General features: G+C 33.4%; 1 protein-coding gene across 1 annotated transcript; it reads left to right on the forward strand.

Moving 5' to 3' along the window:
• The first annotated feature begins 1000 nt into the window (after window positions 1-1000).
• On the forward strand, window positions 1001-15358 carry LOC130628774 (leucine-rich repeat protein soc-2 homolog). Its single transcript, XM_057441782.1, has 21 exons — window positions 1001-1371; window positions 1526-1635; window positions 1971-2036; window positions 2628-2657; window positions 3941-4064; window positions 4389-4450; window positions 4524-4619; window positions 4764-4821; window positions 5129-5191; window positions 6028-6136; window positions 7120-7213; window positions 8345-8449; window positions 8672-8740; window positions 10010-10055; window positions 10159-10224; window positions 10650-10708; window positions 10849-10936; window positions 11795-11864; window positions 12033-12100; window positions 12871-13040; window positions 13834-15358. Exons 1-21 carry the CDS (start codon window positions 1206-1208, stop codon window positions 13882-13884), a joined length of 1770 nt encoding a protein of 589 aa, XP_057297765.1. The 5' UTR covers window positions 1001-1205; the 3' UTR covers window positions 13885-15358.
• The last annotated feature ends 99 nt before the right edge of the window (window positions 15359-15457 follow it).

The following is a 15457-nucleotide window of genomic DNA, read 5'->3' on the forward strand; positions in this document are numbered from 1 at the left end:
AATCATATTTGCTTTTAAATCAAATTGAATTGAAATTATAATGTGGTCTATCTTCGATTTTTTCAAATGGCAATCGTCTGCCACCATACAAGGTCGTTTATTATCGTTAAACGGTTACAATTTTTCAAAGATTTCATTATCTTGGCTATTCCGAAAAGGGTGGGGGAGGGGTCAAGCTGGTCTCTGTTGGCACTAGTTGCATGAACGTTATAAATGCAATAACGTAATATATTAACTAGAGATCACCTCCACTTCTGAATATTATATAATATAAAATATATAGCCAATTTTATGCAAGTTGTGAAGGAATAAGATTTTAATAATACCACCTTAATGAAATTCCAAATTTAGGTTTTAACAGTCCTTATTTTTACATTTTTGGATTACACCCTGAGGGATTTTAGGTGATATTCATAAATGTAACATCAATAAGTTGTCCCTATTTTGAAGGTGCAGTAAGTTATAGTGCTTGTGCAGGAGACTGGGTTTTAATTCCCTTGGTAACAGTTCATTATAGGCAAGTGAATGTAACCATAGCCTCAGGTTAACCCAATCCTCCATGTAAGGGAAATTGAAAAGATGGTACAATGTGTGAGCTGTTGAATATTGCAAGAAGCTGTCCGCTAGAGCACAGACCCTAATTGGGTTCCCATAGCTCAAAATGAGCATTAAATACTCTAGGACTCCCCATATAAGCCATGGCCTCTCATGAAATAATATCAGTGTATATCTCTCGATATTTGTGAGGCTAGCCAGGAAAAATATACACATCCATTTATCTATTCTAATTTTAAATTCTTTTTTATTTTAGCTTGTTCTTTGTTTCATTGTGTTTATTGACCAAAACATAAGAATCCTTTTAATTTGAAGTTCATTTTGCAACAACTAAAGCATTAATGATTCAAAATTTGTTGACAATCATGGATGATAACCTGCAGTATGTGTATAGTAAGGGAGACAAAAACTCTAGACTCTTAGAAAAGTCTAGAGTCTAGACACCTAAAGTTGCTGCATATTTTTATTGTACATATCTTCAAACAGTACTTTAATTGTTCAGACATGCTGTCTATAGCATATCAAAATGTTTTATGCTTTGATACATAAGATTGTATTATTTGCTGGAGATAATAAGTTAAAGATTGAAGATCTAATTTATTTTATTTTACAGACGCATAATTATGTAAGCATTTATTCACTTTTTGAATATGTCGAAATCACACCCATTGAAATCACACCCACATGAAGACGATCAATTTAGCTTGCTCGACACAGCTACACAGGCAGTATCATTAGAAGATGAGGATGAGGGTTGTCATTCAGGCGATGGGAGCCCTGTTAAAGATCCAGCAACCATTACCGGAGCATTCATAGGTAAAAAACTTAGGTGTAGTATCTTTGGAATAAGTTTTTTTTCTTTAAAACTGCAATTTTTTTTGTAGACAAGTTCTTGCTTTCAATTAAATCTCTTTTTAGTTTTGCATGAAAATGGTTATACAGCTTGTAGTAAAAAAATTATCTTGTTTAGATACAAAGGGACGTGAAGGAAATAGGCGTGTCAAAATAGAAGTTGAACAAAAAATTTACAAAGCAACCCTTAAAAAGAAATCTGCAAAAGGAGATAAAGAAAATAGTTCTGTGAGTTTGTTGGGCTTTTTAATGAATGCTTTTGTCGGATCTCAAAAGGCAAAGGGGTAGGCTATATCAAACTGTTTTAAAAAAAAAGTTGTAAGCATGTTCTTTATGCTATGTTTTGTTCTTTTTAGGACCAACTCTCACAAGTAATTTATAGGGAAAGAATTCTAAGTGTTTGAATATTCTGTCGCAGGCACAACTTTTTGTACAAATTGGCAAAATATTTGGAAACTATTGTTTTTCTAATTAAGTTTAGTTGGCATTGTGTTTGTTTTAACTGTTTAACTAAAAGTTTTTTATATCTGGAGAAATAGAAGGTTTGTTTATTTATGTCTTAGGTGATAAAAGAATTGGCAAAATGTCAAAAAGATGGAGAGCGGGTATTAAATCTCTCTAAACTTGGAGTAAGTTGTTGATTAATGAGAAAACTAGTTATCAAGGCCCAGCGAACAAAAAGCAATAGAAAAGACCAAAACAATCTTGGGTCATGTGCATTTAACGAACAGTTACAGAGACATACAGGTTTAATAAGTTTGCATATTTTTATGAAAAAGTTAATACATGATATTATAGGTTTTATTTTTGCCACCCCAAATTAGGAAAATTGTATTCAAGTTATTTTTTAGCAAAGTTCTCCAATATCATCTAACTGGCTAACTATGACGATTTTATAGAAATTTTTAAGGGTAGTTTCGAGTAATAGCCAATATCACAACCTCTGAGAGATATAGGACCAAAAAATCTGGCACGCAGGTGTATAATAGAAAAATATTGAACTCCATAAGTATCATAGCCATACTTTATATCATAAAAAAGTTTGATTTAAATTACTAAACTACACGATAACAATCATTTGTACTGTTAGGCTAAGACCTCTGTTTAAGTATTGGGTTATGTATATTCTTTTTCGTCAACAACCATACTTAAAACAGAAAAACTTGTTATAGATCTCTACTTATTGTTTTGGTAAAAAAATGTCTTCTAATTTACTTTAGATAAAAGAATTGCCAAAAGAAGCCACAAAGGTACGTTCAGGTTAAAAGTTAAAAATGATGCTAGATTTTTTTTCTTTCGTTCTCAACATATTCGCTTTTAAAGATTTTTAGATTTAAATGCTGCATATGATGTCATATTTAAGGAAAAGCAAATTTTAGCCTTTTTTGTCATCAATAATTTTAATCAGTGTCGAGATAGAGGTAAATTAAAATTATACCAAGACAGCACTTTTCTTCATGTTTCACCCCTGTAAAGTATTTCTTAACAGCCTCATAAACTTGGGATCTTAAGTTTGCAATGTGTAAGTTTGCAATTAATTTACAAGTAAAAGCCCTCTATCTTAATTGCAAACTGGCATGCAAATCCCATTAGCAAATCTTTAAAAGGTCTGGGACAAGAAAGTAAATGGCATTTTGGCAAAAATTTTCATCTTTAGTTTACGTTTGTAATGTACATTGATAGAGCTTTTATTGATGAAAAAAAATTTCCAAATTTGAATTTTGTGAAAATATTTTCAAATTTAGAAAATATTTTTTTGAAAAATTTAAAAAAGCTTTTTAGCAATTCTTTAAGCTTAATGCAAGTCAAACATAATTTTTACCCTGGGATGTGTTATTCATTATTAATATATATACGCAGTTTGCATTCCAATACAACAATTTGGAAATTATACAAAGATTGGCAGAGCTAATATACAAAAGAATGGTTTGTTTGTTTGTAAATTATGTCAAATAATGGATTTCAATAAAGTCAATGTAGGGTGACCATTCCTCCTTAAATTCCTTAAATATCCTTCGAAAAAGTACTTAAATATACTTAAAAAAAATTGAAATTTAAGCCTAATTTTTCCGATCATAACTTTTTTAAAAATGTGTTCATGGAATATATATGTATATTTGTATAATATGTATAATTTTCTTATCATAGAATGTAGTATGTATTAAAAATAGAGAACTAAAATTGTTTTTCTCCTTAATTGTCCTTATTTTTTCTATTATTATTCTCATTTGCAGCAAAATATCTTTAAAAAATGTCAGTTTTTCTTCTTAATATCCTTACTTTTGTTCTCATTTTATTAGTGGTCACCCTGCATTGGGTACTTAAAATCCAGGAAACTTCAGGAGTAATTTTTACCTTAACAAAATCTTGAATTATATTGGGTTGGATTCACGTAAAGTTGAATTTATGTTCTTTAAAAATCTAACTATGGCTAGATAATTCTACTAGTGATTTAACTTCATATAACTTGTACAAACCCAACATGTATGCCTTTGTGCGTACAATTCTAATGTGTAATCTTTTCTTGTTACAGCTTACAGCATTGACTGAATTGTTTTTATACGGCAACAAAATATCATATTTGCCTCCAGATATTGGACTTCTTGTGAATGTGCAAACTATTGCGTTAAGTGAAAACAGTCTATCAACGTTACCAGGTAGTCATAATGTTTAAGCTTTTATTTGATGTATATTTGTTTTTAGTAAAAAGTGAATTATGTCTCTTTGTTAGTCAAAAAATTTTCACCATGTGGATGACTAATTCTTTTTTTGAAGTATACTAGTTGTATAAGCGGCATTGTGTCCTTTTAAGCTTCCCTCAAACTTGGTACATTGATAGTACGTCATGAAAAGAACAAAATAGTATCACTAAAATTTCGCTTATGTCAGCATTTTTTTGTGATGTCATTGGAAGCTTATTTTCACATTCTGTTTAAAGTTTTTGACAGCCAAATAAATGTTATATAACATTTTTCTTTTAGAGGAAATAATACATTGTAGAAAATTGCGAATGCTGGATTTACGACATAACAAAATTAAGGAGGTGAGAGTCTAAATTCTTCACCATACACAAAAGAAAGTATAGCCAGCCTAAGTATTATTTTTTCGTCTTTTAGGTGCCAAGTGTTCTGTATAAGCTGAAGTCTCTTCAACACTTGTTACTAAGGTTTAATCGCCTCGCTTATGTTGAACCACACATTGGAAACTTGTCAGTAAGTTGAATAAAAAAACTACTTCTCTCTCTCTCTCTCTCTCTTGTAAGCTCGATTGTCAAAAAAGCCTTAAAACCTGGAACAGAGTTGCTTAATTTTTTGGTATTATGTAATTAAAATATAGAAAAATATTTTCTTCTATAGCAACTCACCATGTTAAGCTTGCGAGAAAATCGTTTGAGAGAACTTCCGTCCACAATAGGTAGGTTCTCGCACTGCTTTCTTTTAATTTGTTATGGTTAAGGCTTATGTAGGGCTGTTTTGTATTTTTGACGAAATGTGTAAAACAAGGTCCCTGGGTGATTCACAAGAATGGAAGACTGTTTAGTGTACACAGATGTGCACAATATTATATCGGTAACACAGTAGAACTCCTGCAAGACTTTTATTTTATGATAAAGTCAAGTTTCTCAGTAAGTGAAACAATGTATAGTTTAAAAAAAAGAATAATGAGTTCAGAAAGTACATTCCTTTCAAGCTGATAATCACTGTTAACGATTTGTCTTCAGGGAAATTGATATATCTGGTGACGTTAGATGTAGCACACAATCATTTGGAGCATCTTCCAAAAGGTTTGACCTTTAAACTATTGTCATGTATAAGGATAAAAAATGAAAGGATGTGCTTCTTGAAAGTCAATGCACTTTATGTTGCCGCTGATAATTAAATATTAAATATTTGTATTTAAGCCCAAGTTCACACTTTCCAGATAAATATGGCTCTATAATTATTTTCATCTTGGATAGGTGGCGCATTTACAGTGATCTGAACGCTATCTGAAATAAGTATCTGAATGGTTTTACTCCATTGAAATTGAACAATGAAGTAATATCCAACATTGTTGTTCAGTCTATTTCCCGACTTGTCACTTGTATTTAAAAGTTTGTTTATCAAGAAATGTGTATTTAGCATTTTATCAGTAATATCAACACTTTCTGGCTGGATAAAAATTCCTTTCCAGTTAAAAAAGTTTTATTTCATTGACTTAATTCAAAGCAAAGAGAAGATCAACGGAATATATGCCCAACAATTAAATTATGCATGTTCCGTGTCATTCTATATCATTAGAGATTTGCTCCCAGAATATTTGCAAAAGTGTATGAGGTTGGAGGGAATTGCGAAAAAGCTTAAATGCTTTTTAAAAAGGAATGAATGAAATGTACACTGTTGGCAAGTGCTACTATAACTTAATAATATGACAAAAATTTATTTTTCAGTTCCATCGGTAGACAAGAAGCACTTTTGAAAACATTTTACAGTCATCAAAAAACATCATAATATTTTGAAAATTTGTAGTTTATAACTGTATATTTGTATATTACTCCTTTATTTTGCTAACGTTTGTGAGCACCAAGTGTTTTAATGCTAAAGGTTAAGAGAGCTTCATGATATTAAATTCTTTCCACAGAAATTGGAGAATGTCGTCAAATGAGCACTCTAGACCTCCAACACAACGAGTTAGTGGATTTACCTGATACAATTGGAAACCTAAAGTCACTAACTAGACTGGGATTAAGGTGAGTCATAGTATGGGCGTTTTTCCTATGAATTTAAATTTTCAGTTTCTTGAAACAAATTATTTATATGCTGGCTGGGCTACATTTAATTTTAGCTATGTTAACACCTCAGGCATGCCAACTGCTACATTGAAGCTAGCCTTTGTTGCAAACAATGATATCGCCTAATGTAGTGGTCACTTCAGCAGCAAAGCAGCTTTATAGGTTCCATGTTCTTCCAGTATTGACTTTACCTTGCTTTGAGCGGATAATTACTATGTAGAATTTTCCAAAGGATTTTAAAAGATCATCATCAATCTCGGCTTTCAATCTGATCTAGACTGTGTTAGATCTAAACTCAACTTCCTCTGTATCAAGTCTGTCCTTATAACCTCCTGCCAAGTCTTTCTTGATCTGCCTCTGGGCTTTGCCCCAGGAACTATCAAGTCTCTACACTTTCTTTCCCAATTATCCTCCTCCATTCTTTCCAACTGCCCCAGCCAATTTTAATCTTCTTATCTGGATAACATCCTTAATTCTATGGATACTTAGACTGCTTCTTCGCTCATCTGAACTCTTTCTGTCATTCAGACTGGCGTTACACATCCACCTAACCATTCCCATATCATTCCTTTCTAAACGGTCAAGATCTTCCTGCTTCACTGCCCATGTCTCACTACCGTACAACGTAACACTTCTTACACAGGCCCCATACAACCTAGCTTTTACCTCAATTGAAAAGACTCTGCTAACAAAGGACTTCCTTGCTGTACATAGACTGTACCATTGTACCTAGCCACTCATCCACACCTAATTTTCTCATAGCCCACCAAATACCACATAGCATGCAAAATGATTTAGATGTGCTATCAATACAAAATGTCATGTTTTTTAAACCCTGACCAAAGAATCTAACCGAAAAAAATAAAAAAACATTTTTGTGTGCTTTTCCTGAGAAGCCTTACATAGATGTTATTGTTTATTTTTGTTGTTGTTGTTTGTAGATACAATCAGTTATCAGCTTTGCCTAAATCAATATGTAAGTGCTCACTGTTGAAAGATATAAATGTTGAGGGAAACAATCTTACACATTTACCAGTAAGTTACATTTATGTTGTTAGTTGTAACAGGGATTTGAAAATTTGGTACACCCAACGGTAAACCCACTGGGCAATTAATTTCTTGATTAATTAATTAATTAATTGCTTCAGTGCTCACATCTTGCTACTTTTTGCATTCTTGTTTTAAATAAATGTCCATCTTTGGTGAATTTTATATACTTAACAAACTTTTTGTATACTGGGTATCAAGGTTACGAAAGGGAATAATAGTGCACAGGGTCAGTGTCATCTTAAAGTACTGTCTTACAGATTGTTGGAATAAATACAAAAACACTTTGATTTTTTTGTCTAACCACAAAGAACAGAAACGCTTGTAGGAACACTGTTATTCACCTGATGAGGACCATGCCACATCCTTATTATTAGGTCTGAGACAATAGGATTATTTTGTCGCATTCAGGTGGACCATATACCTCACCTACAAACAATCTACTTAACTTGTGATAAATTTGTATGAATGAGTTTTACCTTTTTCGAATTTTTTAGTAATTTATTCACCACTAGTCATTGGCCCACAGAAATCAAGAAAAAGTTTTTTGCAATTGCTATTTTGATTAAAAATATTTTGTGTGCTTGTAACACGAAATCGCTCTGTGTGAGCTATTGATATAAGGGATGACAATATACAAAGCTGTTACGCATAAGCATTATATTTTCCATTTGCATAATTCTAAATCTGCTTAGTTTTAAATGGAAAATTAGAAGGGCGAAATTGGGGGTTTAGCAGACCCTGAAATCCCTGAAAAAACCCTGAATTTATACAAGTGGCTTAAGTATCCTGACATTTAGATTAAATTTGATAAAAATGACTACCTTACCAAAACTATTGGAATGGACTATTTGTGATTTTAAGGTAGTCAACACACCATATTTGTTATCACAAGTTGCAGTGATGTATTTCAGAGATAAATTACCTTAGTTTATGATGACAGTTTCATTATAGAGTGTTAGATTTCTCAAGACTAATAATTTTTATTTAAGACCCTGAAAATTAAATAAAAAAACCCAGAAAAGTCACAATATTACTCAGTAAATGACCCTGAATTTGATCCAATAAATTTGCTAGACACCTTGAAAATTTCGGACTATTTTGTGTAATTTCTTTCAGCCTGGATTTTTACTTGCATGTAAGTCATCAGACTCGCTGACTTTGTCAAGAAATAGTTTTGAAGCTTTTCCTTCAGATGGACCAAAACAATTTGCATCGATTATGGTAAGAGTTTTGTCTTTCAGCAATATAACATTTGCCGTCGTGTTTTGTGTAACTTTTGTTTTGTTTTTTTAAGTTGTTTTACCTTGTTTCGTTTTTGTTTTGAACTGATTCCGTTGCAGTATGAAACAGTTCCGTTACTTTTTCATTTACATAGTAAGTTGTGTAGTCTACTTTTGCCTGTGACTTAGAGATCTTGTATATGTCATTATTTGTTACTTTCAGACGCTCAGCTTTGAGCACAATAAACTATCAAAAATACCCTTTGGTGCTTTTTCGAAAGCCCAGTATTTGGTAAGCATGAAAATTAGTTTCTGTATATTTGGATTTATGTTATAGTTGTTGTTGTTGTCGTTGTTGTTGTCAAACCTAGCCTAATTGGTGCTATGTGTAATTAAACGCAAAGATAGTTTTCACTGGAACGTGCACATTGAGATTTATGTTATAGTTGTTTTTGTTGTTGTTGTTGTTGTTGTTGTTGTTGTTGTTGTTGTTGTTGTTGTTGTTGTTAAACTCAGTTCTTTTGGTCCTGTGTGTGTCAAAATGCAAAAACAGTTTCCAAAAGTTGACTAACTCGTGCTTCTTTTACATGAAACTCTTGGTTAAAACGCAATGAACGGACATAAAATTAAATGTTCTTGTTTCGTTACATGATATATATTAATAGGCTATTGTATATAGTTTTTTAAAAAATGCCATAAAAATGCAACCACCCGGATAGCTAATCCTAGCAGCTAGTTGTTTTGTACTATCTAGCTAGTTGTGTTAGTGTTATTGTTATTGTTATTGTTATTATGGCTCACAGTGGAAGTAGTAAAGCTAACCAATAGCTAGCTAGCCAGCCAAAACGACTACTCAATTTTGAAATGGTTTTAAGGTTAACCGGCTGTAGATCTTTGTGTGTGGTAATTCGGTGAATGTGCAAGATTTAGCTAGTTATCTAGGTGGATATTTATATAGCTGTAGCTTTTTTCCGATGTTTCAGGATCTATGGAAAGGAAAATCTGACATCTTTAAAAACTAATAGTCATGATTGGTTGATGTCTGGGTCATGGAATGTCTCGGACTCACCATAATGTGTGGCTTTTAAAATATTATAATAAGTCCATTTTGTGTTTTATTTCTAGCAGCTAGGCAATACATTGTAGTAAGCAGTACATAATTTTCGAAATTCCAAATTTGGTCTTTTTCTGATGCGCCGATTAGCTGTTTTTGACAGAATATCAATTTGAACAAAGATACGCGTGCCAAAAACATTAAAACAATTTCTTATGATTAAAGTAAGTCATAAGACTTGAATTAAATTTAGGCCAGGTTTGTCTGGTCCAGAAAATTTTGAATGTTTCCTTTTAACCTCGTGCTGTTGTTTTAGCTGGTGGCTAGTATTGTCGTTTTCTCTTGTATTGTCGTTGTCGTTGTTTCTTATGTCGTTGTCTTGTCGCTCGTGTTATCGTTGCCTTTGTTGCTCGTGCTGGTGCTGTTTCATGTGTTGTCGTTTTTTGTCGTTGCTCCTCGTATTGTTGTTATTTCTGTTTTTTTATTAAACTTCTTTATTACTTTTAGACAAAGCTAGATTTGAAGGATAACGAGTTGACTGCATTGCCATTAGGTATGTATATAATGAAGTCAAGAAATAGTATCTGATGTGTGTTCACCAAGATGTATCAAAAGTGGTTGTTAGATCAATAATGTCCCCTTTTGCTTATGTATAGATTTTGGTAGTTGGGCAACTTTGGATGAATTAAATTTGGGCACGAATAAATTGACTGTTATACCAGGTGATTCTAATATTAAATGATATCATCAATACGTTGCATCTCGTTTGTTGTTGTTGTTTTTTTGTTTCTTGCATGTGTTATCGCTGTTATCTTGCGTTTTTTCTCTTTGTTTTTGTTGCCTGTGATGTCGCCGGCATCTTGCATCCCATCGTATTTTTGTTGCATTTGTCGTCGCTGTTATCTTGCGTTTTTTTGTTGTTTTTTTACCTGTTGTTATTATTTTGTTTTTTTGGTGTCTGTGTTATTGCCGTCATCATGCATCTTGTCGGATTTTCTTTTTTTGTTCCACGTGTTACTGCGGTTATCTTCTAATCGTTTCAGTTTCGTTATTTTAACGCATTTGTTTTTGGGTTTTTTTTGGCACTTTTACATTTTTTGTTCGCTGTTTTGCTTTTCATATCTTAATTGCTTATGTGATTGCTTAGATGATATCAAATGGCTTGTAAACATCGAGGTTCTGACGTTAAGTAATAACCAACTAAGGGTGAGTGATGTTTTTCTTCGTGGTTGTAATTGTTATAAAGAACGGAAAATTGACAGCGTTAGAATTGGAATGCTGAAAACGCTGCTCCATTCAAAGCACACTGGATGTAATTCTCATTTGTTCAAATTATTATTTTGTAGAGAATACCTCGATGTATTGGAAATTTGAGAAAGCTAAGAATATTGGACTTGGACGAAAACAACATTGAATGTCTTCCAAACGAGATCGGTATGAAATTAAAAAGAAATGAAATTAAAAGTTGTGTAGGAGTCCCACCCAGTACGTGTCCTAGCGCGTATTTGTGCCTACCAGATACATGGCTAAACTGGGCTACCTTGTAACTGAATGGGGTGATATTACGTTATAAATCCTTCACAGATTTTAACTTTCAGAAAAACTGACAGTGCGAGATTTCAATGCGGCCTAGTGTTAAAGTATCGCGTAAAGTTTGGCAAGGTGCGAAGTATCACTTAGATTTAAGACAGTGCGAGATTTCAATGCGGCCTAGTGTTGAAGTATCGTGCAAAGTTTGGTAAGGTGTGAAGTATCACTTAGATTTAAGACAGTGCGAGATTTCAATGCGGCCTAGTGTTGAAGTATCGCGCAAGTTTGGCAAGGTGTGAAGTATCACTTAGATTTAAGACAGTGCTAGATTTTATATTTCCAGTGTAAAAAAGGCAGCACAGCTAACTGACTGTGCCGCACAACTTGGTGCGACTGTATACAACTGAATGCTGAGCCAAATCATGCGTAAGCATGACCACACTGTTACAAAAATGCTTATTTCAAACCTTAAACGATCCTGAATAGTGCTAACATCACTGTGACACTCTTCAACGATAATCCAAGGCGTTACCGGCGCTGTTGCGGATAGCCCCATATTGCGGGATTGCCCCATTTTGCGGGCAAGTTAATGTCAGTACGTATCTGGCATTCGCCTCTACTAAGGAAGAGCTTTTGTAAATTGCAGGTTGCAAAACTTTGGCCAGTTATGCGGCTTGCCTAGAAATTCCCAAATTAGCTTAGAGCTCAGTGCATGCTACTGTCAGTTAGGCGCTTTTAAATCTTTTTAAATTCTGATTTTAGAGTATTTAAAGAATTTAGAGAAGTTGTTGCTCCAATCAAACAGGTTGACAACATTGCCAAAAACTATTGGGTAAGCGAGTGAAAATCAGAAATCCAGCAATCCTAATTTTGCTCTAGTGTACTCACATGGGCTAATTAAGTATGCCTGGATTCTTTTGTCTTTTTAACTTTTTTAATTCATATTTACCCTTTTAACTGACTCTCCTCCTGTTATAATTTATTCACTCTCCTTCTTCAGGCATTTAAACAGCTTACAATACTTGAGCGTAGGAGAAAACGATTTGACATTTCTACCTGCTGAAATCGGTGAGTGAAATTGAAATTTGGCTCTTCATCTTATTGTTTTTAGCGCAAATTCGAAGCTTTTTATAGAAAACCTGGCGGCTCTAAAAAAGCGCGTTCCACATAACATAGTGTTCGCTATGTATCATCTTTTTTTGTAAAAGTTAGACCCTCGTCGAGTCTATTATCTGACCCTTATCCAGGTTATTAGGCTAGTTAGGCTTCTCCGAGAAAAAACTAAGCTTCTATCAAAATTCAGTTTCTTTCATACCAAAGCTTAGACACGAAAGTGTCGAAGAAAATCGCTAATTCGCGCCCAAAAAAAGCTGGGCGTAATTTTTCCCACCCCTGAACTATTCTAATTAACCAGTCGCGTTGAAGTTAAAGGTTTTTTTCTGCAGGGTAATGCGTCTTAAAAAACATCTTATACATCATCTTGATCGGTGTTTTGGTTGAATTTTTTTGTTTATTGATGGCGTCATCAAAATAAATTAGTAACAGTCTGCTTCCCTAAGCAAGTAGATTTTTTCACAGGTTATACAACCAGTCGCTTATCATTTACAGCTTTTGTCAAGAGGTTCCAGCAAATATAAACAATACCTTTGCTCGCAGAATACAACAGCCTTGTGCTACCGATGGAAATCTGTATAAAGCAATTTTTTGATTATCTTGCAAGTTTTTGTTGTAATTGATTTCTATCGGTCGCTAGAAAAAGCACACAGTGTAAACCAGACTTAAGTTTAGCTGCTAAAAGTAAAACTCGTTTCTTTTATTGCAGAAAACTATGATTTTAGGTACCTTGGAATGTCTCGCACAGCTGTTTATAAATGATAACATCAACTTACACGCGCTCCCGTACGAACTAGTGTTATGTCCTTCATTGCAAATTATGAATATCGATGGGTGTCCATTAACCACTCTCCCCCCAGAGATCGTTGCAGGAGGCCCTTCTATTGTTATCCAGGTAATTGGGCTCTTTGATAGTTTAGTTTTTCGAAGTTATTTTCGCATAAAAGTCAACTCTTTTCCGACTTCCTACGAAAAATTTAGTTTGTTAAATTCCTCGATAAAAATTTTTAATCCGTTAAATGTGTAAATGAAAAACTTGTTCGGTTAAATTTGTCGATGAAATTTTTTGTTGCCGGTTGAAATTTTAGCTTTTTTTTACAGAGTGCGGAAAGTAATTTTTGTTTTCAAATTTTGTCCTGTCAATGTCACTTTGTCCTTTATCGATAGGCGGTAATTATAATTTTTGCTGTAGTGCTAAAAATAAAAGTTTTCTAAGCTAAGTAGTTGTATGAATATGTGATTAAAGTCATCATGCAATATTGACGTTCATACTGTGTAATTCGCAGACCGGAATATTGGTAATTTACAGACCGGAATTTTTGTATTTTCCTATTTTCTATTTGAATAATTTACTGGTCATGGTTGCCAGGCCTCCCTAAAATCATTAGTTTTCGTCAATTTTGAAAAGCCTCCTTGAAACGCATAAAATCTCCACGAAAATTAGATTTTAACAATTTTCTCCTCGAATCTTCTTAATTTTCTTTTGAAAAAGCATAAAAAATGCTGAATGGGTACAATAGTGTTTGATCTTTACTCATGGCATTTAAATCTTTATTTTTTCATGAACCACCGTGTGTTATTTTATCCTGAAGTTAGGGCGTGTCTGATAATGCATATGAAGATCTCTCTAAACATCTGCAACCTGTGGTAAGAATAACTTATATTATTTTTATCATTTCTTTGTGCAGTACTTAAGGCTGGAGGGACCATATAGCGGAATGACTGGTTCGCCAACTTAAATTTTACATATTAAAATGGTGCTGGTGGTTGCTATGGTGAACAAACACGCCGACGGTACGCTGGATTTATGAAAATTTATCAGATTCATCTTTCTAGTCACGATGCGCTACTGGCTTGTACTTCTGATAGTTCTTTTATAGCAATGATATTTTACGGAATGCATCATTGGGCTTGCGCATGCGCAAGTTAAGGTATAGTTGCGTTGGGTTGATTTTTTTTTCCGTTTGAAATCAATCGAGGAAAACGTATTCTGTCTCGCGCTTGTCTGTTGTACTTTTTACTTGTCTATTATACAATTTCAAATACGCTTGATAATCGCTTTGCGTGTGCATTAGATAAAACAGTCTGTGTGTTAGCCTGATCAAATTTTGTAGTGTCGTGTAACAGAGGCACGAAAACCTTAAAAAATGCTTTAATTTTTTGTGATATATAAATATGAATGAAATTGTGTGTGTTAAAATTTTGAAGGTCAAGTGATGTGTATTTTCGTCGAGGTCATGTGTTGTCGTGTACTCTATGTTCCGTTAAATGTTTTCAATTTCTCGCTGGTTATAATAAGAATTAATTATTGCTACCTAGATTTTTAGTGATTAGTTCCCAGTCTTTCTTTAACGTAGGCTTTACTATAGTTTTTAGGTTACTTCTTTAAAAAATCTACTTTGATCCTGATATCTGTTAAAACCCAGTGAAAATTACAATTTTTGAACAGTAAAAAGGGAAATGGTCTTTCTTAGTTATTTGTAGTTTAATTAAATTTCTATATTTTATTATCTTTTACTAATGACGTTTTTATACTTACAAAATAGTTGTTTGATTTCGTGTAGATATAACACAGAACTTTTATGTGTTACTTGCTACAAATAGCATGGTATTTTTTATTTTAAATTTTTAATACTTTTATTTATACTTTCAACATAATATCGACTTTTTTCTACTAACTATCAATATGTCATTTTATCGTCAAGTCATGGCCCACCCTGCGCGTTGAATTGAAAGAACTTTAACAAGATGCCCAATGACTTGGTGATTACATACACGAAAGGGAATCCACTTTGCTTTATTTAGAAAAATGATACCGCAAGTAGCGAGACGCACGCAATGCGGTAAACCCGTGGATTTTCCACGGGCCACCGACTAGTCTATCTAATCTCGCTCAGTGTAAATTTAATTTTAGATTACACGTGTTAATGAATTTTAAGTGTGGTCATGGCTTTAAGAATTTGACATGTATTCTTTCGTTTATATTCGATAATAGGACTGAATTTAGGCAACCTCGTTACCAGTCTCAGTTACTGTTATTTTAACGACATGGTGACGAGTTGTGGTGTCGGTTTTTTCGTAACAATTTTCTACGAAATGTAGAGTAGTGTTAACTTGTTACCAGTCCCCTCTTTCCAGCATAAAAAATGCTGCTAAAAAGGGACTGGTGCGAGATATTTGTATATATTTAACTGAAGAAATAATAAGAACGACTTCGTGTTGTTGTTGTTGTTGTTGTTTACGAAATGTCAGATGCGCGCTGTTTTTAAAATTCGATTAATTAATTAAGTTCTTAATTTCCGGCGAAATATC

Source organism: Hydractinia symbiolongicarpus, chromosome 15 (genome assembly GCF_029227915.1).
Source record: "Hydractinia symbiolongicarpus strain clone_291-10 chromosome 15, HSymV2.1, whole genome shotgun sequence".
Classification (NCBI taxonomy): domain Eukaryota; kingdom Metazoa; phylum Cnidaria; class Hydrozoa; order Anthoathecata; family Hydractiniidae; genus Hydractinia; species Hydractinia symbiolongicarpus.

Excerpts from the sequence above, each read along its gene's own strand:
- LOC130628774 (XM_057441782.1), top strand. The coding sequence starts at position 1,206 with ATGTCGAAATCACACCCATTGAAATCACACCCACATGAAGACGATCAA. Across the intron at positions 8,741-10,009 it reads TTTCGAAAGCCCAGTATTTG|ACAAAGCTAGATTTGAAGGA; the intron begins GTAAGCATGAAA and ends TATTACTTTTAG. Across the intron at positions 12,101-12,870 it reads ATTTCTACCTGCTGAAATCG|GTACCTTGGAATGTCTCGCA; the intron begins GTGAGTGAAATT and ends CTATGATTTTAG.